The sequence below is a fragment of the Petromyzon marinus genome, unplaced genomic scaffold, assembly GCF_048934315.1.
Source record: "Petromyzon marinus isolate PM22_M1 ecotype Great Lakes invasive population unplaced genomic scaffold, UKy_Petmar_22M1.pri1.0 PM_Scaffold_47, whole genome shotgun sequence".
Lineage (NCBI taxonomy): Eukaryota > Metazoa > Chordata > Hyperoartia > Petromyzontiformes > Petromyzontidae > Petromyzon > Petromyzon marinus.
This window is the reverse complement of record NW_027423468.1, coordinates 479,849-501,294: the sequence shown is the minus strand read 5'-3', so window position 1 is coordinate 501,294 and position 21,446 is coordinate 479,849. Positions and strand designations below refer to the sequence as shown.

The window sequence follows — 21,446 nt, the reverse complement described above, 5'->3', positions numbered from 1 at the left end:
GCCGTGAGCCCAGCAGCTGTTTAGAAGCCTACGGCTGTGGGCCGCCTTTGTCTCTCCTTCACCACTGCTGAGGTGTCCACACCATGCGAGGTTCTCACCTTCAGGCTGAGTCGACCCAGAGGAGGCCCAGGCAGCGAACCGCTTCAGAAGTTGGCGCCACGTTCACCGGCGGAAGCGGAAGTAGAGAGAGCAGCAGAAGCATCGCGTGTGGGAAGCAGCTGAGGTGTGGATCAGAACTGTGTATTAGTGGTGGTGTGGTAGTGGTGTTATTGGTGGTGGGGTTGTTAGTGGTGGGGTTGTTATTGGTGGTGGGGTTGTTATTGGTGGTGGGGTTGTTATTGGTAGTGGGGTTGTTATTGGTGGTGGGGTTGTTATTGGTGGTGGGGTTGTTAGAGGTGGGGTTGTTGTTAGGAGTGCTCTGTTAAGGCTATATACGGGGGAGCTTTGTATTTGGTGGTGTTAGTGGGGGGAGGGGGCGTAGGGGGGGGGGAAGGTGCGGGGGGGGAGGGGCTCACAGGATATTGCGTCACTGAGGGCGTGATCACCGAGCCCCGCCCCCACTTGCTTCTGCCGATCTTTTTTCTCACATGTGGCGGTAGAGAAGCACCGAGAGGACAAGCAGCGACTCTCTGGAGGAAGTGAGGAACTGTAGGTGAGTGGTGATGTGAGTGGTGAGGACGTGTGTGTCTGTGTAGTGTACTGGCAGGAGGAGTGGTGGCGTTAGTGGTGTTACTGATAGTGATGGTGGTGTGTTGTGAGTGAGTCGTGACGATGTGAGTTCATGTCAGAATCAGAATATTTATACTGGAGTCAGATGAGCTATACAGCTCTTTCTCACAGATGTCCAGTGTTGTGGGTGAGTGGTAAAGATGTAACCTCGCGTTGATGTGAGTTTCTTATTAATGATGTGGGTCCGTGTTAATGATGTGGGTTTGTGATTTAAAGCTTTCGTGACTGCAGTAATTCATATTCTTAGTTCTTTCGGTAAAGTCACGTTGAAGGGAAACAATAAAATAATAAAATATATATAAAACAAATTCTCACGACGTTTCGACCATAACACAAACGGTCGTCATCAGGTGTGTCGGTTTGCATAAATTTATTTATTTTTAAACCGTGTATTTATTTATAAAAAACAGCGCCACGCGCAGCGATTTAGCAGTTTATTTAGAAGGACGAGTCCATCTATGTTCTGAAAAGAGGAGGGGAGAGACGAAAAAATTAATGTATGTTGTCTGAAAGCCACTGTAAGCGTGAACAATCAATTAAGACCTGAAATGGCTTATCAAATCTTTCCAATGATTGCTAAGCCAGAATCCATCTTCTCGGTTGAAATTGTCTCTGTGCTTGTATATGTGGATAGCCTCATGAACGAATTTCTCATGGTAACCAGATGGCTTACAAAGAACCTCTGTCTTGGAAAAGTCAATGTCATGTGAGCCTACTGAATTATAACAATGATCTGCCACGGCCGAGGTGTTGGTCCTATCGTGTTTAAGGTCTGCTTTGTGTTCATGAATGCGGTCCGAGACATGGCGTTTGGTTTCTCCAATGTAACTACTACCACAGAGGCAACTTAGTTTGTAGATACCAGGGTATTGTATGTCCGGAATCACATCTTTTACAGACGGAACCAGATCACGGATTTTATGTAATGTGTTGAAACGGACCTGGATCTTGTGGTGCTAAAGTTGAGGGCGCTTTGTTCCTCTCACACAGCTTAAAGGCCGTGATCTGAACGTGGCTCTTTCACTCCAGCGCTGTCCTACCAGACAGTCTCGTCCCTTCACCTGATGAAGGCCGCTTGTGTTGTGGCCGAAACGTCGTGAGAATATTATTGTGTTATTTTATTTTATCAATTTATTATTTTATTCTCATTCTACGTCACTTTACCGAAAGAACCAAAGAAGATGAATCATCGCAGTCACGAAAGCTTTAAATCGAAAGATTACCAAGGTTGGCGATGTGTTGGATTATTACATCCGCGAGTCGTGAGAGATGGCGACGACTTGGGGGGATGCCTTCATCCCGCAGTGTATGGACCACGGCTGATAATAATGATATTGGTTTTGTTTTCACTTAACAATTCTATAGGATTTGCGTAATTTACTCCGAAGTCTTTGCAGTATTTTGGTATTTCATTTGAGTTATGTAAAGTTAAACTTCCATTACTAGCGGTGGTAGTGGTCTTTCTCAGACCACTTCATGATATACTAATCCTGCTCCATGTCCACTCGGTATTGCTGTGGTGGATGCGTGTTGATTTAATTACAATCCTTCCACTGTGCTTACGTGTGTGTTTATTTAACTTTATTTAAACATCCCGAGTAGTTGTGGTAGCAACGGCGTTCTGTGATTCACATTAAAGGTTTTTGGGTTAGATCACGTAAGTATAAATGTGTCATAACCCTCCTCCATCCAACACAGCCAGTAAGCTTGATTTGGAGCTTTCGTGACTGAAGGAATTACTTTTTGGTTCTTTCGGTAAAGTCACGTAGAAACAAAATAAATTAAATAATAGAATACGACGTTTCGATTGCAACACAAGCAATCATCATCAGGTACGAATGAATGAGAAAAAACAAACCTGGTCAACTTAGAAATATAATGCAATACAACGTAATCAACCCTACCTGGTTGATTACACTCTTCCAAAGATTGCTAAATTTGAGAGACAAAACACGGACACGGAGACACATATACAGACACGTCAGCAGAGAGAGACACACACATAGGCACACAGAGAAACATGGCCTCTGTGTCGAGGACTTAAATAGAGAGAGCGGGGGGCAGAGAGAGAGGGGGGGTAGATAAATTAGCACGTCAATGAGAGCTTTGGAGCTTTCGTGACTGCAGGAAATACTAAAGAGAACATGGAGACACAGAGAAAATCAACTGAATAAAAAAACTTAGTAAAATTTGGGAAAGTATTGCAATGCAACACAGAGAGTCGGTCAACACACAATTAACGCATAGCCTGGTTGATTACGTTCTTCCAAAGATTACTAAATTAGAAGTTAAGTGTAAAATTTGAGAAAGAGACAAGACAAACACGGAGACACAAAGACAGACACAAGCAAAGAGAGACAACACATTTACAATTTGAGTACGAGGATTTGCTGGTAATTGCATTCAGCATCATCGGGCGATTTCACAAATCGTACTCGAATTGTAAATGTTGGCGCATTTTGTTTAAGTGACAAACCTGACTGGCTGTGTAGGGAGGTAGAGGGTTACTAAACATTTATACGTATGCGAACTAACACAAAAACCTTTATTATGAATAATATTGCTTGCAAAAGCCTACGTGTGAAACTGGCGTTCTATTAGTCTGCTGAAACAGCGTGTGCACTGAGGGTGAATCTTGTGTGAGGATTGCATCAGGGACACCCTAGGCCACTGCATTTGCATGTTTTCCAATTACTTCAACGATAACCTGATGGGAATTAATTGTTGAATGCTTAATTCCGACCTGCAACGGTTGTGCGTAATCTGATTGGGTTGAGTGCCATTTTACTGCAGGACTTTAACAGAGGCGAAGGCGTTCAAGGTGCTGAAGTTAATACGCCGAGCAATAAAAAGCCGAGCAATAAAACGTGCGGGGCGGGCATGCGGTTCGCACAGTTAAATTGTGTGGCACGACCAGGAAGTGGGGGTGGGCGGGGCGTTGATTTCCCCACCCAGAATGCGAAATCAACAAAATCAGATCCGATCCGAACGTTAATCACTGTCGCGGGTTTCACATTTCCATAACTTGTAAACAATTAACACATTCCTGTGGAGGGAGCTGGTAGGAACGTTGGGTTGCTCGGTCAATGGCCAGGGTCAACGGCGGCGTGGTGTATTCCGCAAATATGCCCGACTGTGAGGGCGGGCACAAGCCGGCGTGAGTAGGTTAAACGTTGAGTTTTATAAGGGCACCACGGGGTGACCTGCCCCTCCCCACCCAGCCCCACCCCTCCCACCACCCAGCCCCACCCTCCCCTCCCCACCCAGCCCCTCCCCACTCATCCCCTCCCTACCCTCCCCTCTCCACCCAGCCCCACCCCTCCCACGTGGACAGACATCCACAGACATACACAATTAATCCCCTGCCTCCTGTGAGAATTAATCCCGGTTGGGCTTCCAGTCCATATAAGGGCACCACGGGGTGACCAGCCCCTCCCCACCCAGCCCCACCGCACCCAGCCCCACCCCTCCCACCCCCCATCCAGCCCCACCCTCCCCACCCAGCCCCTCCCCACCCTCCCCACCCAGCCCCTCCCTACCATCCCTTCTCCACCCAGCCGCACCCCTCCCACGTGGACAGACATCCACAGACATACACAATTAATCCCCTGCCTCCTGTGAATTAATCCCGGTTGGGCTTCCAGTGCACTACGTTTCCTACCAGTAAAATCACGCTGTACACATCTGCCATCCACACGCACCCTGTCCAGGCTCGGCGCTGCTGATATCTGGTGACATCCCGCACCAAAGACAAAGATCCCCTGTGTAGCCTTAATAGACAGTTGGAACAAGTGCTGTTCACAAGAAGCGCCTATGAAGGCCAGCACCATGCCCGGCCGCCTTTGTCTCCCCAGCGGCGACATTTAAACATCGTACCAGGTTATAATTTGAGGCTGAGTTGACCTAGGGGAGCCGCTGTACGGGTTCAGATAATCGTCACTGGTGTTGACCTTGAGCGAGAATCGAACTTGGGTCGCCAGGTTCATAGCGCAGTGCACTAACCACTGCACCACCACTCTGCACCACACACACGCGCATACTACACCACACACACATCCTGCACTACACACATCCTGCACCACACAAGCATCCTGCACTACACACATCCTGCACCACACACATCCTGCACCACACAAGCATCCTGCACCACACACATCCTGCACCACACAAGCATCCTGCACTACACACATCCTGCACCACACAAGCATCCTGCACCACACACACACATCCTGCACCACACACACACATCCTGCACCACACACACATCCTGCACCACACACACACACCCTGCACCACCACACAAAGACAAAGACAAAGATCCCCCATATAGCCTGTAACAGACTGTAGGGGCAAGTGCTGTTAGCGAGCACCTATGAAGGCCGGAACGGCGCACGAGGGGGTGGGTGGCCAGCACCACGCCCGACCGCCTTTGTCTCCCTAGTGGCGATGTTTACACACCGCACCAGGTACTCATTTGAGGCTGAGTCGACCTAGGGGAGGCCCGGGACCGGTTCAGATAATCGTCACTGGTGTTGACCTTGAGCGAGAATCGAACTTGGGTCGCCAGGTTCATAGCGCAGTGCACTAACCACTGCACCACCACTCTGCACCACACACACGCGCATCCTACACCACACACACATCCTGCACTACACACATCCTACACCACACAAGCATCCTGCACTACACACATCCTGCACCACACACATCCTGCACCACACAAGCATCCTGCACCACACACATCCTGCACCACACAAGCATCCTGCACTACACACATCCTGCACCACACAAGCATCCTGCACCACACACACACATCCTGCACCACACACACACATCCTGCACCACACACACACATCCTGCACCACACACACATCCTGCACCACACACACACACCCTGCACCACCACACACACCCTGCACCACACACACACATCCTGCACCACACACACACATCCTGCACCACACACACACATCCTGCACCACACACACACCCTGCACCACACACACACACATCCTGCACCACACACACACCCTGCACCACCACACACACATCCTGCACCACACACACACCCTGCACCACACACACACCCTGCACCACACACACACATCCTGCACCACACACACACATCCTGCACCACACACACACATCCTGCACCACACACACACACCCTGCACCACCACACACACCACAGCTGTCTGCGCACCCACGCCCGTCGTGTGAATTCTCCCGCAGGCGGTGCCAACGGTGGAGTCCCTCGTGAGTCGGTCGACCAGCATGGAGAGCGCCGAGGGGTAGAAGTCCGTGTCTCCGTCCAAGGCCAGCACGTAGGTGTTGCGCTTCTTCCTCTGCGGGGGTGAACGGGAAGTAGTGGCATGGAGACAGATCAGCAACAGCGGTGGCATTACAGCCGTGACCTCGTACAGAGCAAGCAAAGCAACCGTCTCACTTAGCTCCTCAACCCCAACGCTCCTTCTCCTACCTCTAACAACCAAACACACAACGTATGCATGCTGTATGCAAGGAGGATGTGTCCCCCAATATTCAAATATGCTCAAAATGTCCCCCCCAATGTTTTGCTATAAAATAAATTTCTGTTTATATGATTGTAGTTATGGTTGCACTTTATTAATCCCTGATCTCTGCCATTACATACAATGAAACAAGAAAAGGTAAATAAGAAAAACAGAGCATTGGAATACAATACACTATTAGACATTATTGTAAAAAAAAGTCCTATGTGTTAGTGAATATTTTTTATATATTTTAGGCAGGAAATTGCAGGAAACCAGTATTCAAATTAAGATTTTTTTTTCTGGGGGAGACCCCCTGGAAGACTTAGTCCCCCCCAATGTTGACTCCAAGGCTACGGCCTTAGCGGTATGTATTGTATGTATGTATAACTTCTTTCGCATCGTATGTAGCTAACCATGTTCGTCAGGAAAGGATACAAACTAAACACAAACTGCATTTCACATAAATGAGTGTTCAAATAGATTATTTAAAAGTGCATAGCTCCAGTGGATTCCTAATAACAACCACGCGGGTGGAGAGATCGTTTCTATCTGCAGCGCTACAACCTCAGGAAACAACCTCCCTGAAGCGGTGCACACACTCGACTCCATCGTCACTTCATTAAGTGACAACTCAACAGCAACAACGCGGCTCTTTTCGCTTGCGTACACCAACAACTAACTCCGGTCATCCTCGCAGCAGCGGCTTTGGGCGAGCCATCGAACAAAGATGGGCACTGCATCTCGCGCTTTCAGATGCGCTTCTACGGTTGTCTGGAACGCTCTTCCTTCCGATATTAGGAAGCAACTGGAGGTTTGCACTTTTAAATAATCAATTAGATTGGAAACTACATTCTCTAGAACTGCTTTTTGTGTTTGGTTTGTTGTCCTGCCCCCACACCTCCGATTAGCACGGTTGGCTACGTACGGTGTGAAAGAAGTTAAACATAAATACAACTAAATTTCAGCCGCAAACCTATTTTACACTTCTATTTTAAACAACTGTAATAAGTGTATATATTTTTTTCTTTTTGTATAGAAAGTTATATTGCTATTGTAGTGACCTATATTGGGTCACTACGGTGTTTAGCACCAGTTACTGACAGAATAGGGGAACTGTGCGTGTTAGAGCCTCTCTCTGGCACCAGAGTATGTTTGGCATGGAAGGGCGCCCTACGGGGCATGCTTCTGGTGACTATCAGAGAGAGGGCAGTTGAGGACGTGACAGTCTAGGTGAACCCGAGAGGGCACGTCACCAGGACAGGATAATGAGGGGGGCCAAAAGGTGGCGAGAGGGACACGTGATATTAAGCCCATAACCTTCTGGTAATATCCAGAAGGGTGCGTGGCCGAGGGCGGAGCCAGGCCACGCTCAGGGGCATAAAAGGGAGGTCCCGAGAGCCGATCCAGGCTGTCTGTTGGAATGGAACGCGTCGGTGCTACGCCTCTTCGATCCTCGGTCGTCGGTCTTTAGGCTCGGCATCGTGGGTCAGGCAGTGTGTTACTTACTGACCCGGTTATGTAGTTACCCCGTTGTGGTCTAGTTACCCGTTGTCGTCTAGTTAACCTGCTGTATGTTTATGTAGTTACCCTGTTGGGGTGTAAGAATAAACGTGTTGCCTCCGAGTTCAAGTGTGTACCTCCGTGGAACCCACTACATTATTTTGAGTATCAACGTGATGATGGCGCGTTGAGTGACAGATTGTGCCAGAAAGGCAACCAAAGATTAACTTCTAAATGTGCCGACTCTGCGTGCAGAGACACGCATAGTGCACGCTATGACTGGGCCTCGACCCAGAGGGAAAGGGCCTGAGAGAGAGAGAGACCCTCTAACAAACGAAACAATTTAAATTTACTAGGCAAGACCCACTGAGCAATTAGCTCTTTTCAGAAGCGACCTGGCTATCACAAATAATAGCTCAACAAAGTGGATTATCACTTGGATATTTATAGCAGCCAAATACACGAATTGCGTGATGTTGATTCTAAATGTGGAGGGAAAAACCGGAGGACCCAGAGATATATCCATGCGGCCAAGGGGAGAGAGACACGTAAACTTAAAATATGCAGGCATCAGGGTCGGGATCGAACGCAGTGCCTCCTGCATACCAAGCGAGGTAGTTAAAATCTCGCCATGGCGGCACCCTAGCAGGGTGTATTTGGCCTACACTTCCACACTGCTCCCACGTCTTGGGAGAAGTATAATTGGGTAGGCCCTGCACGTTCCCTGGATGGGCAGCTTGCGTGCGGTTCGCGTGCGGTGGGGTAGAGTGCGAATACTCACACTCTACCCCACCGCATGTAGAACTGCCCATCCACGGAATGTGCAGGGCCTACCCATTTATACTGCTAAGTTGAAAGTGGCCTCCCCTATGTCGGCTTAGCCTTAAATGAGTAAACATTAGCACTGGCGAGAAAAAGGCGGATGGGCGTGGTGTTGGACACACGACCCGCTCGCATGCCATCCCACCCTTAACAAGTGCTCGCTAACAGCACTTGCCTCAACAGTCTGTTAATGGATATATGAGGCGTCGTTGTCTTTGCAGTTTACAAAATCCTTACCTCTACCCATTCCTCTTGTTCATCTTTCTTAACTGTGTGGATCTTGCGGTAGATCTTCCAGCCAAGGAGGTAGTACAAGTACATCACCTGTACAGAACACGTCAAGGGGTTTAATAACAACAATCACCTACCCAAGTCGTCGCGATGTTTCATGAGATCCTGAGTCATTATCCACCCAGAACCTCTATTACCGACTGATTCCATCGCTCCATCTCCCCAGTGGTCACCTCTCTGCAATGAGTTCTATTCTTTGGCTGCCGCTCCGTTATTATTCTCGACCCAATGGCCATGACAGCGCGTGCTGCTCAAGTGTAACTCAACAGCGCCACCAACCTTCCCCCCCCCCCCCCCCAGTTGTGGATAGAAGGCAATAGAACAACACGCAAATGAGCATCGGCGTGAGATTGCTGTGATACATCGATAACAACCCTGGTGCAGTCATCATCACCATAGCACTCAACGGGTAACACCACGGAACACCAAATCAATCGAGTCGGGGAATACTCGGTCACGGACAACACTGCTGTGTGCAACTCGTTTACAGCACTTGTCCCAAAAAGCCTGCTGAGCCTATACGTGGTATCTTCGTCTCTATGGTGTGCACTGATTCGCACGTGAAACGAATTATTAATCATCACGTGATTTAATTTCAATATGAGAGCATGACTCTCGAGGTAGCATACAGATGGCTTCAATAGATGAGCTATTGCCATCTGCTTCTTACGGCTGATGCTGATGTCGACTCGTAGAGCGAGCTGTAAATTTACATCGAGGTGGTTGACGATCCAGATGATTGCGTCAGGAGTAGCGGAGTGGTGAATCATCGCTGCTGTGATGATGCCTCTCCCTTCATTCGTGTTGTGAATCGGGTGTTGAGTCGTTGTGTGTTCAGAGGAATGCACCGAAGCTGTGCACTTTTAACTCTAGATTGGATACTAATTTATTTAGAACTGCTTTTTGTGTTTATTTATTTTTATCTTTCTCTGTACCACCAATTAGCATGGTTGGTGAGGTACAGTGCGATAGAAGTTCAACAAACATACGTATCGTCGCCGGACACTGACCGAGATATTTACTTTTCTAATTGTGCATAATCGTCATCGTCATGTATAAGCACATCAGCTGTTGCTGTTGCTACTATGCTCTAAGTGTGGATGCGGTTGTAGGGTTTGTGGCCCAATGAGATTTGGGGCAGAAGATCTGAAGCCCAGGGATGCAACAAATACCTGGGACAAGCACTTGCGGTGGTGGATCATCTCCTTGTCTTTGAGGTGCACGCACAGCGAGTTGCCGTGCGGGAGTTTGTAGAAGAGTCGCGCTCCGTACAGCGTCTGAGTCCTCTCCATTGAGGGCGCCTCTTGTGGAATCTTCGAGTTTTTATCAAAATACCTTCACATCAGCAGCACAAGCGAAAGAGAAGACGTGCTCCAATTACTATGTTCCATTGCTGCTACTGCTGTCATATCTGGGATGAAGTCCCCAGTTGCCACCTCACTGCTGCACTCGAATTTTTTTAATAATTTTGATTATTTTGCTGCTATAAATTTCCACATGATAAGCCACTTCGTTACGCTATCATTTGCGGCCAGTGCGCTTCTAAAAAAAGATTATACCTCAGTGGGTCTTACCTGGTAAAAAAAAAAGAATAGTTTCGTTTTATTTGTGATCTGCTAACTTGTCCTATACTTTGCACTCCTATCGTGTTGTTTGTTGAGGTAACGGTCTGACCCGCCCCTGCTGGACATCTGTGAGATAGAGCTTTTAGCTCATCGAATTCCTCCTGCAGTATAAATACATATTCTGATTCGGAATTGAGTAAAGCAGCAGCAGTCGTGGGTGACTGATGATCCAGCACTCAAAGATTATTTCCCAGTCGTTTGCTTGCTCTCTGCCAGTCAGTCGCCTCCGTATCTCACTTCTATCGCTACTACTTCTACAACCATTGCTACTGTTCACACGAATTTCGCTGCTCGATTGCTCCACCCACGGCGAGGGCCTCGGTCGCCCAGACTGAGTCGTCTCGTTGCCCAAATTCTTACCAACGCACGAACAAAAGACAAAGATCCCCCCGTATAGCCTTCAACAGAGTGTTGGGGCAAGGGCTGTTAGCCAGTAGCACCCATGAAGGCCGGCCCGACACACAAGGGGGTGGGTGACCAGCACCACACCCGCCTGCTTTTATCTCCCCAGTGCTGCACCGTGTGTAAATTATGTTAAGCGCCTAGTCCGCTCTACAGCAAGGTTGGCTACGTATGGTGCAAAAAATAGTTCAACAGATGAGGTTTCTGCTCAATTCAACACGCGCGTGAACGTCCATCTATCACACCGCCCACCATAGTGTCTCTGTTTGCCGGCCAATTGTCAGTTTGTGCACCTTCGGATTTGCACTCAACAACGGTGATGGTGACGCAAGGAAGGCATTGCTAGCCCTGCGATCCGCACTCACTACGTTCATCTACGTGACCATCACCAATCGTCATCGTTCACCATGATCTATTCACTTCTGAACGAAGGCATCGGCGCAACCTGTTGCCATCCTTCCCGTGGTCTCTCGCACCACGAGCTGAGCTTAACTACCCCGTGTCGTCCCGTGCTTTGTTATTACAAGGCCCGTGCCTCTATCCATCCATCCCTCCCTCCCTCCACCCACCCACCCAGCTCATCGCTACCACAGAATAACATCCGGTGCACTGACCGGCACATTTCAGCGATGACGTCGTGAGGCTGGTCACGAACTGGTTGACCACCATGCGATCTCCCTTCCTCTCGAAGGCGTCGTCGAAGTAGATGTGAGCCGAGAAGTCGTACGGTTCCCGCTTCACCGTCTTCCCCTCCTCCTCCTCATGATTATTCTCCTTCTCCCACTTCTTTTCCTCCTTTTCCTCCTTCTGCTTCTTTTCCTCATTCTCTTTCTTCTTCTTCTCTTCTTTATTTTTCTCCTTCTCCTCCTCCTTCTTCCCATCCTGCCCCTCCTTCCCCTCTTCTTCCTCCTTCTTATTCCCCTTCTTCTCCATCTCCTCCTTTTTCTCATTCTTCTTCTTCCCTCCGCCGCGGGAACCGACGTTGAGATCCATTGGCTCACTCCTGTCCAGCCTGGCAGCGGCAAGGGGGAAGGGTCGTTATTGTTATCCCGCCACACGCTCCCCATCGAGTCAAGGTCATGGTACAGCATCGCTCTCCTCTGCAATCGAGCGCTCTCCCAATGTCTCCCACCGAAACGTTTCCTCCACCTTTCTCATCCCACTGATCACAGCAAACTTCCACCGCATCCTACTGAGTTCAACTCACAACGACCTCTACCCATCGCCGGCACCGGCTTCTGGATGAGTGCGTTTCTCTGTAGCTGTACCAGTCAGCAGCCGTCTGGAGCTCTCTCTGTATCTCCCACTGGTGCACACGCAGCAGCAACTAAGAAGCAGACTCTAACCCATCCAGGCTCTCATCTGTCCAGGATCTCACCTGGTTGAGGCTCTCACCTGCCCAGGCTCTCACTTGTCGACGCTCTCAATATTAGCATGCATCATAATAATTTTTGTTGCGGGAGCCCAGACGTGTTAACTCAAGAGAAGTTTACAGCTTGCACAATTCACAAACATCGTTCAATGGTCACATACAAAGAACGGTCCGCGTTAATCACGATCAGCTGATTAGTTGCGACGTTCGAAGGAGGGCAAATGTTCTCGAGGTTAGGAAGGCGCTGCTCCATGTGAAGATGTCATATTTACGAGCATCCAAAGAAAATTGAAAATACACCGCCCACAAATACTGCACTGCGTGTAAGCAGTTAAATGTCCAAGGTCGAAATATGACGGTCGTATATGCGACATGGTAATATGGCATTGCTGTAGATTGTCCAAATAAGAGCCACAGTAATGTGGTTCTATTTTGTTTAACATTTTTTCACCGGCATATGCATTGCTGCATATATCACGATATATTTTTTTCAGGACACTTTAAACGTGCAGTTTAGATTAATATCCTCAAATCCCGTTGAGCTGAAGGGAGGGACGCGGTAGCGTGGTAGCCTGACTGGTGTGGTGCCCTGCAGAAATGAATGTACGTATGTGTGGTGGACTTATTTCACACCATACGTACCCAACCAAGATAATCGAATGTGCAGGAGAAGGATAACAATCTAAACACAAAAATAAATTCTGAAGAAATTAGTTGTCAATATTATTTAAAAGTGCATAGCTCCAGTTGTTTCCTAATATCGGAAGGAAGAGTGTTCCAGACGGCCGCAGAAGGGCATTTGAAAGTGTGCGGTGCCGTGACCACACCCCATCTGCATAATCGCGAGGGACCCCCACTGGCCCTTGGGATCCGGCCGCTTGATGGAATTGGGCGATAGGGAATATACCACCTCAGGATGGACGAGATGATCTTCGTCATCTCCTCCTTGGTCTCGTGCCACATGGTTGCGCACAAGTAGATCTTCACCCTCTCTTGCTTGTGGTTGCTAGAGGATACAACGAGAAGATGAAATCATGTTCACATTGAGAGAGGGAATCGCAGAGCGCGGTTCTCTGTTTTATGCATTGGGAATATTGTGGGATGGACATATTTCAGTCTGTAGAACAGAAGGGCAAACGTCACAAATCGTCATCATTAGGAAATAAATTCAGAAAGAAAAAAATCCTGCTTTGATTACAATGCTCATACTTAACCTCCGACACTCAAAACACAAAACATAGACAAATGGATCGATCAGACTAACACAAACTAAAAACAAAGATCGCCCATAGAGCCTTGAGAGACTGTTGGGGCAAGGGCTGTTAGCGACTAGCACCGATGAAGCGGGAAACGGGACTTGAGGGAGTTTATGGCCAGTCACACAGACACACACCTAGTCACACAGACACACACCTTGTCACACAGACACCTAATCACACTTACACCTCGTCACATAAATACAGCAAACAAAAAGAGTTCCCCTGTCTAGCCTGAACAAACTGTTGGGGGACGTGCTGATAGCGAGCACCTATGAAGGCCGGCACTGCACACAAGCGGGTGGGTGGCCAACACCACGCCCGGCCGCCTCCCCAGTGGTGATGTTTACACACCACACCAGTTACTAATTTGAGCAAGGGGAGGCCATGACCTATTCACACACACCTACTCACAGAGACACCTAGTCACACACACACTTACTCACAGAGACACCTAGTCACACACACACACACCTACTCACAGAGACACCTAGTCACACACACACACACCTACTCACAGAGACACCTAGTCACACACACACACCTACTCACAGAGACACCTAGTCACACACACACATCTACTCACAGAGACACCTAGTCACACACACACACCTACTCACAGAGACACCTAGTCACACACACACTTACTCACAGAGACACCTAGTCACACACACACACACCTACTCACAGAGACACCTAGTCACACACACACCTACTAACAGAGACACCTAGTCACACACACACACCTACTCACAGAGACACCTAGTCACACACACACACCTACTCACAGAGACACCTAGTCACACACACACCTACTAACAGAGACACCTAGTCACACACACACACCTACTCACAGAGACACCTAGTCACACAACCGCCATTCGCCACTAAGTGGCGGTGACGTCACCACGACGCTTGTGCCAGGCCATGTGCACCTTGAGGCCACGTAAAGTGTTGAACGCCCGCTGGCAGGAGGTCACGGGGCAGACCCAGGTGCTACGGGTCGACTGACTGAGATGACTGGCTGATGCACCACCTGTGCCAACCTGCTATGCTTTAGCCACACGGCGCTCGGCTCGTTGTTGTGAGCGTCGCTCCTCCGCCCTCCGTTGTTGTTGGAGGGCGACTGCCTCCAACTGCCCAGTAGCATCCTTCACGAGCCTCCTCCACAGAGGCCGATCTTGACACCGCTGGTACCAGTCATCGGCAAGTCCACTCAGCTCCACGTCCCCCTGTACCACATCACTCCATCTCTTCTCTAGCCCGTACCGCGCCCGCCTAGCCCCCTCGATCTGGCCGAACAAAAGCTGTTTCGGCATGCGGTGGCTGGGCATGCGGGTTACATGAACCAACCTAGTCACACACACACACCTACTCACAGAGACACCTAGTCACACACACACACCTACTCACAGAGACACCTAGTCACACACACACACACCTACTCACAGAGACACCTAGTCACACACACACACCTAGCACCTAGTCACAAATTACTCATAGTCACACACGCTCATAGTCACACACGCAAGTCCAATACACCGCACCAACACCAACATACGAACCTCCTCTCCTCCAGCACCACCACCTCCTCCTGCTGCTGCTGCCGCCGGTTGAGCAGCAGCCCCGCGACGAGACACGCAGGCTGTGGGGTGCGGCGCACGAAGAGCTCGCGTGTGCGCTCCATGCGCCTCGCGTCATCTGGGCGCAACGCGGGCGCCGCCGCCAGCAGCAGCGCCGCCAACCACAGAGCCCCGGCGCCGAACGTGGCCACGGCGTCCACCGCGGAGTCCTCGCCGGCGCCTAAGAACGAGCAGACTGCGGCGGCCGTGCGGTCGTAGAAGAGTGAGGTGGTTGCGGGCGTCGTCCGCTCGGAGCCGTTCCACCGTCGGATCGACTCGCAGTCGTAGCGAGAGTCGCCCGAGGCGTCGAGCGCGAGGTGGAGGGCGAAGACGACCGCCAGGGCGGCGGGCGTGGCGAGGCAGAGCGGCGTGGCGAAGCAGCTCCCCTGCTGGCGGATCTTGCAGGCGGCGTTCGCGAGCCACTTGCAGAGGATGGAGGCGCCCGCCTGCACGCCCAGCAGAGCCAGGGCGAGCGCAATGCTCTCGCGGTGTTCCGCGATGCCGCCGATGGCGCTGAAGCTCCTCCACTCGCCCTCGACGCCCGCGTCCAGCAGCACGACCGCCACGATGATGAGCGTGCGCACGAGCGTGCCGTAGAACTCGGCGAGGTTCCGCGATTCGCCGATGGCGTCGCGGAATTCCCGGAGCCAACCGGCGGGCAGGAAGTTCTCCCACCACGACAGGGACACGAGCAGCAGGCTCAGCAGCAGCAGCGCCAGGTGCGCGAACCTTCTTGCCTCCATGGAGCCATCGTCGGGCGCCACCAACGCCGCCTTGGCGACCGACAGTGCTAAGGCGACGAGACAGCAGCAGAGGGAGGCCAGACTCAGGAGCTTGGACGTCCGGGGCGGCTTCCTGCGTCCCGTCCACCTGCCGGCGAACTGCAGCGAGCTCGGCACCAGGGTGACACCGTTGAGGAGGAGGATGCTGCTGAGAAGGTTCGCCGACTCCGCCGGGAGGACGACGATGGCCATGAGCGCCGCTCCGAGGCCGATGAAGCCTTCCAGCAGGCAATTCTGGGTGACGGCCAAACAAACTCAAGGACATTGAGACTTAAAGAGATTGAGGATTGTTGGAATGGTGAAACACACGCCAAACAAACGCCGGGGCTATCGTGGTTCTTTTTTTAAAGGCCTAATTGTCGTCTTTGTACAAAACAGGTGACAACTGCGCTGGCCAACGTTGGTGAGGCTTGGGAAAAAATCAACCCCCACTGATGGACATGGCCCAACGTGGATTAACGACAACAACAAGACCTCCTTAAAAGGAATGCATACATCAAGGCCCCGCAGAGTTTGTTATTAAGGTTGTTATTGTTTCTAGCTTTGAAGCTTTCGTGACTGCAAGGATCCATACTCTTCGGTTCTATTTGGTAAAGTCACGTAGGTAAAAAATAAAAACAAAAATCACGACGTTTCGGCCACAACACAAGTGGCCTTCATCAGGTGAAGGGGACCGTACTGTCACGAGGACAGCGTTGGAGTGAAGACAGTCCAGCCCAGGTCGCGTCCTTTTAAGCTGTGTGGGAGGACACAAAACGCTTTGGGAAAGGAATTAGCATAAAATTACCGTAAAGTGCAATAGGACCGGCAAGGAGGGGGGGAGAGGGGGAGGGGAGTGTGAAGGGGAATGACCGTAACGTAGAGGACCGGCACGGGGGAGGGGGGTTTACAAATGTGGTGTGAAGTGAAATAAGCTGCAATGAAAGTTCTGTATATCACTACTTGGATAAATATACTGTACCATTGAATTCAGTTTAATGTTTGGTATGATTTAGAACATCTTTCCAATGATTGCTTAATTTGAAACCATCTTCTTGGTTGAAATTGTTTCTGTGTTTGTAAATCTGAATTGCCTCGTGGATAAATCTCTGATGAAAACCCGTGGCTTTACAAAGGACCTTAGTATCGGAGAAAATGCTATCGTGATCACCCACAGCGTTGTAACAGTGGTCAGCTACGGCAGAAGAATTCGTTCTACCGTGTTTCAAATCTAATGTGTGCTCGCGAATTCGGTCAGAGACATGTCGTTTCGTCTCCCCGATATAGCAATCACCACAAGTGCAGCTCAATTTGTAAACCCCAGGGTACTAAATCATACCAGACATTAAACTAATTTCAATGGTAGTATATTTATCCAAGTAGTGATATACAGAACTTTCATTGCAGCTTATTTCACTTCAAACCACATTTGTAAACTCCCCTCCCCCTCCCCCCCGTGCCGGTCCTCTACGTTACGGTCATTCCCCTTCACACTCCCCTCCCCCTCTCCCCCCTCCTTGCCGGTCCTCTTGCACTTTACGGTCAATTTATGCTTATTCCTTCGTCAAAGCGTTTTGTGTCCTCCCACACAGCTTTAAAGGACGCGACCTGGGCTGGACTGTCTTCATTCCAACGCTGTCTTCGTGACAGTACGGTCCCCTTCACCTGATGAAGGCCACTTGTGTTGTGGTCGAAACGTCGTGATTTTTGTTGTTTTATTTTTTACCTACGTGACTTTACCGAATAGATCCAAAGAGTATGCTGTTGTTGTTAATTGGCCTTGGGCACCACTGCCAACGCAGCTGCAGCATCCCCAACATACTCTTTCCACATTTTGTATGTCCAGCAATGGATTGTCAAATGACTCCGTGAATGATATTCATTGTTTCATTTTTATTAGTGACATAGACGCGATGTTGCTGCTGCGAGGTAATGGTCAGCACAGTCGACGTGCAATTCCTTAGGCCGCCGGGTCTATCTCCCAGTGCGGCAGCTGAAATAAACGGGCGAGTTTGTGACCTCTCCTCGCTCTGCCCACCCAGAACCAAGGGAGGGCGGGGGGGGGGGTCTAGCAGAATCATTTACATTTATACTTGAGGAATGCGATGAGCTATACAACTCTTTTTCTTAGATGTCCATTCGAGGTGGGTCAGATCGTTACAACAACAAACAATACAAAAAACACGTAAGTGTAAAGTATGGGAAAGATAAGCAAATCACTTATAAACAGGATTTACAAAAAAACTTTACTTTAGCAGGTAAAGTCCACTGAGCTATTAGCTTCTTTTTCAGAAGCCATAAACGATAGCTCAACGAAGTGGCTTATCACGTGGACATTTATAGCAGCCAAATACTCCACCCAGGGAGAATATGCACACTCCAAATATACAGGCATCAGAGTCCGGATCGAAATCACGACCTGTATACTAGGATAGGAATATAACATCTCGCCATTGTGGTGACCCATTCGCTTCCTCTTCCCTCCCCTCGCCCCTCAACTCCGTCTCTTTCTTCTTTTTATAGCTCTTCCGTTACCCCTAAGTATGCCTCTATCACTCTCACTCATTCCTCAATCCTTGTAACATGCCCGTGTACACTAGATCATTCCATTCTGTAATTGTTATGCAAGCTACATCATAGAGTGCATGGGGAGAAGGCGCTCTATAGAAATATAACTTAGATTAGACATGGGCTTGCAGCGTGGACAAGTAGGGCAGCACGCGTTGACAGAGCAACTTCAAGACTGCACCTTTGCCTTGTCCTCTGTCCGTCTTTGTCTCTCTGAATCTTACCAGAGCGATCATCATCCGATTGGAGACATCGGAGTTCTTGAAGGCGAGCCGGAGGCCGCAGTGGATGGAGCTGAAGATGTTGGGGAGGACGAGAACGAAGGCGAGGACCCAGGAATAGAACTGGTTCTGGTCGAGCTCGCCGGCCTGCCTGGCGACCCTCTTCATCTCGGCCAAGTACACCAGGCTCAGTTGCATTCCACCACATTGCACACGCGAGACAGAAAAAAGCGTCACGATACTCTGCGCATCCTATCTACATAGGGAATCCTCGTTGAGCGTGCGGCATTCACTCTCCGCGTCTTCTGCTTTCACGCAATTTATATTTTATGGAAGGTTTTTCGTTAAACGCGCACTGCGCCTGCTATAACGCGAGTCTAGTATGTGACAGACTTCTAGCTATAACGTGAATCTTGCTTGTGGCACACTGCTCGCTATACATGTGCAGTTAACCCTCCTCAGATTTCTGGCAACTGCCTGATGATGCTGGCTGTAACTCCCAGCGAGGCGTCCATACCCAGTTGGTGAATGTGGGTGGATCATTCTCGAACAACAACAACAACCACACCAATGGTGCTCAATGTCAATCAATAAATCAATGCTCCTGCTGCTGCTGAAGCAGTAATACACATTGATTGGCTGCACATTTGTTCAGTGACAACCTCATTAATTAAGTATGGCTTAAGTGAGATATATCTCGTCTATGTACACGGGTGTGCCTGTGTGTATCCGCAACATCTGAAAGGCATTGCTGTGTCAGCGGTTATGGTGAGGGCAGTGTAAAGTATTTCATGGCATGACAAAAAAATAAATATGCTTACAGAATACAATAAAACCCACAGACCGAGACGTCCCACAGGTTGTCGTCGATGAGACTAAGAATAATAGCAACTGAGATGCCGACTACATGAACACGATGTGAGGGTTGAGGTGACGAGATGTTATCTCGCTCGTCTGGTCCACAGGAGCTCGTGGGTTCGATCCCGTCCCTGACGATGCCTATTTTATATTTAGAGTCTGCGTGGTCTCTCTCTCCCCGTGGTCGTGTGGATTTTTCGCTGGATCCCCCAATTTTTCTCTCCACATTTAGAATCAACATCACGTGTTCAGAGTATTTAACTGCTATACATTTCCAAGTGATGATGATACATCACTAAGTTGAGCTATCATTTGTGGCCAGGTCGCTCATGACATTTGTATTCTATGCAACTCAGTGGGCTTTACCTAGTAAAATAAAAATTTGTTTTAGTTTTTTTCATATCGAGGGCATGTGTGTATATATCTTGAGCTTCTTTCCCACTGTAAGTAGCCAACCGTGCTAATCGGAGGTGTGGGAAACGAATCGCGTGATCGTGCAGCAATGAGGTGAGGCTGGGGAGAGAGGTGAGGGAGTTCCTCCTCCTTTCTCCTCACCTTGCTGAGCACCGCCGTTCCGAACACGGCGAGGAAGAGCAGTGTCAGGAGGATAAACCTGAGAACCCGAAGACCCCGAGTTGAGGACTCCTCCTCATCGATGTCTGGGCGAATGTTGAACCTGTCCCAGGATCTACGGTGGAAACAGACGTTCGGTCGAGTCACAGTGAATGTTGTGTTGCGAAATTGCTCTCCTTAATCAGCTGCTGCTGTTGCTGAATCTGCAGTAATGCATTAGATCTTTTGTTCACGTAACAACTTTTTTAATTGGTTGCGTTAGGTGGAGGAAGCTTTGCGACACGACATTTTACACATACGATCTGACCCGAAAATCGATTACGAAGCACGATAAGTGGTCGCAACAGTCTACACTTTGCTAGATTCAGTCGAATAACTTCAGAGCTTTAATCGACGATATTCGTTGCCAATAGGAAGAAGACGTTGACGAAGCAAATGGAGAGGAGGGCAAAAAAACAACCCTCTTATAATTGTGCAAAGGAGACTGGATCGGTGGACGCTGGGCATTGCACGAAGAGGCAAGGAGAGGAAGACCATGCGTGACCATTCTGGTCAGCGTGGACTGGGGAAGATGCCACTTTGTGACCGATGCTCACCCATGCCTGAGAGGAAATTGACATCTCCTGTCGCCGAGTCTGGAGCGATGGCAACCTCTGAGACATTGATCCCAGACGATGGTGACTCAAGCAGCTTGAGCGACGCATTCTGGGGCATTGCTTCGCTTTGCCAGAAACTGGTTGGCTATTAAAGCTAAACATAAGAGGGTCGGTTTTATTACGTAATTGTTTTTAAATATACATTTTAGTTTGTCGCCTACGATCGAATCACCCACCTGTTTGCTGGTGCTGCTGAAGTAACCAGGTTCACAGGGCAGTTGGCTGACCATGATTTGTCTCACGCACGCAGTAACTCCATTATATGTTTTGACGAAAACTTACCAGTGTCTTCAATGCCACCAATTGGGGGTGATACGGAATTCGCCAAAATGTTATTTGCGTGTTTGTCCATTGCCGTTTCATTTGAATCTCGCCCCTCATTCGAGGCTAATCGACGCAGACAATGAACATAATCGAGGGATGCTGCAGTGTTTGCGATTCTCCCGTTGCGGCAGCTGGCCTCTGTCCAACCAGCAGTTCAAGTCGATCGACTGATCGCATGTGGTGGGTTGAAGTGTGGGTACCCCCACCCATTCAATACGTCATTTAGGCCCGTCTCGAAGAGTGGGCCGCATACAACCCTAGCGGGGGCCCATAGGACTCCCCGTGGTGAAGGGAGGCGCTGCCACCAGCAACACCACGGTGGCGAGATGTTATCTCCCTCGCCTAGTATGTAG

General features: G+C 49.5%; 1 protein-coding gene and 1 long non-coding RNA gene across 2 annotated transcripts; one reads left to right on the top strand and one right to left on the bottom strand.

Annotated features, from left to right (window-relative positions):
* Nucleotides 1-4,277: 4,277 nt before the first annotated feature.
* Nucleotides 4,278-16,106, bottom strand: LOC142923377 (uncharacterized). Its single transcript, XM_076064463.1, has 6 exons — nt 15,076-16,106; nt 13,165-13,260; nt 11,497-11,894; nt 10,028-10,190; nt 8,802-8,888; nt 4,278-6,074 (listed from the first exon to the last, which is right to left on the bottom strand). The coding sequence occupies exons 1-4, from the start codon at nt 16,104-16,106 to the stop codon at nt 10,054-10,056; spliced, it is 1,662 nt and encodes a 553-aa protein (XP_075920578.1). The 3' UTR covers nt 4,278-6,074; nt 8,802-8,888; nt 10,028-10,053.
* A 243-nt stretch (nt 16,107-16,349) lies between these two features.
* LOC142923379 (uncharacterized) lies at nt 16,350-19,529 on the top strand. Its single transcript, XR_012940709.1, has 2 exons — nt 16,350-16,438; nt 18,689-19,529. It is a non-coding gene; the product is annotated as an uncharacterized LOC142923379 (long non-coding RNA).
* Nucleotides 19,530-21,446: the final 1,917 nt, after the last annotated feature.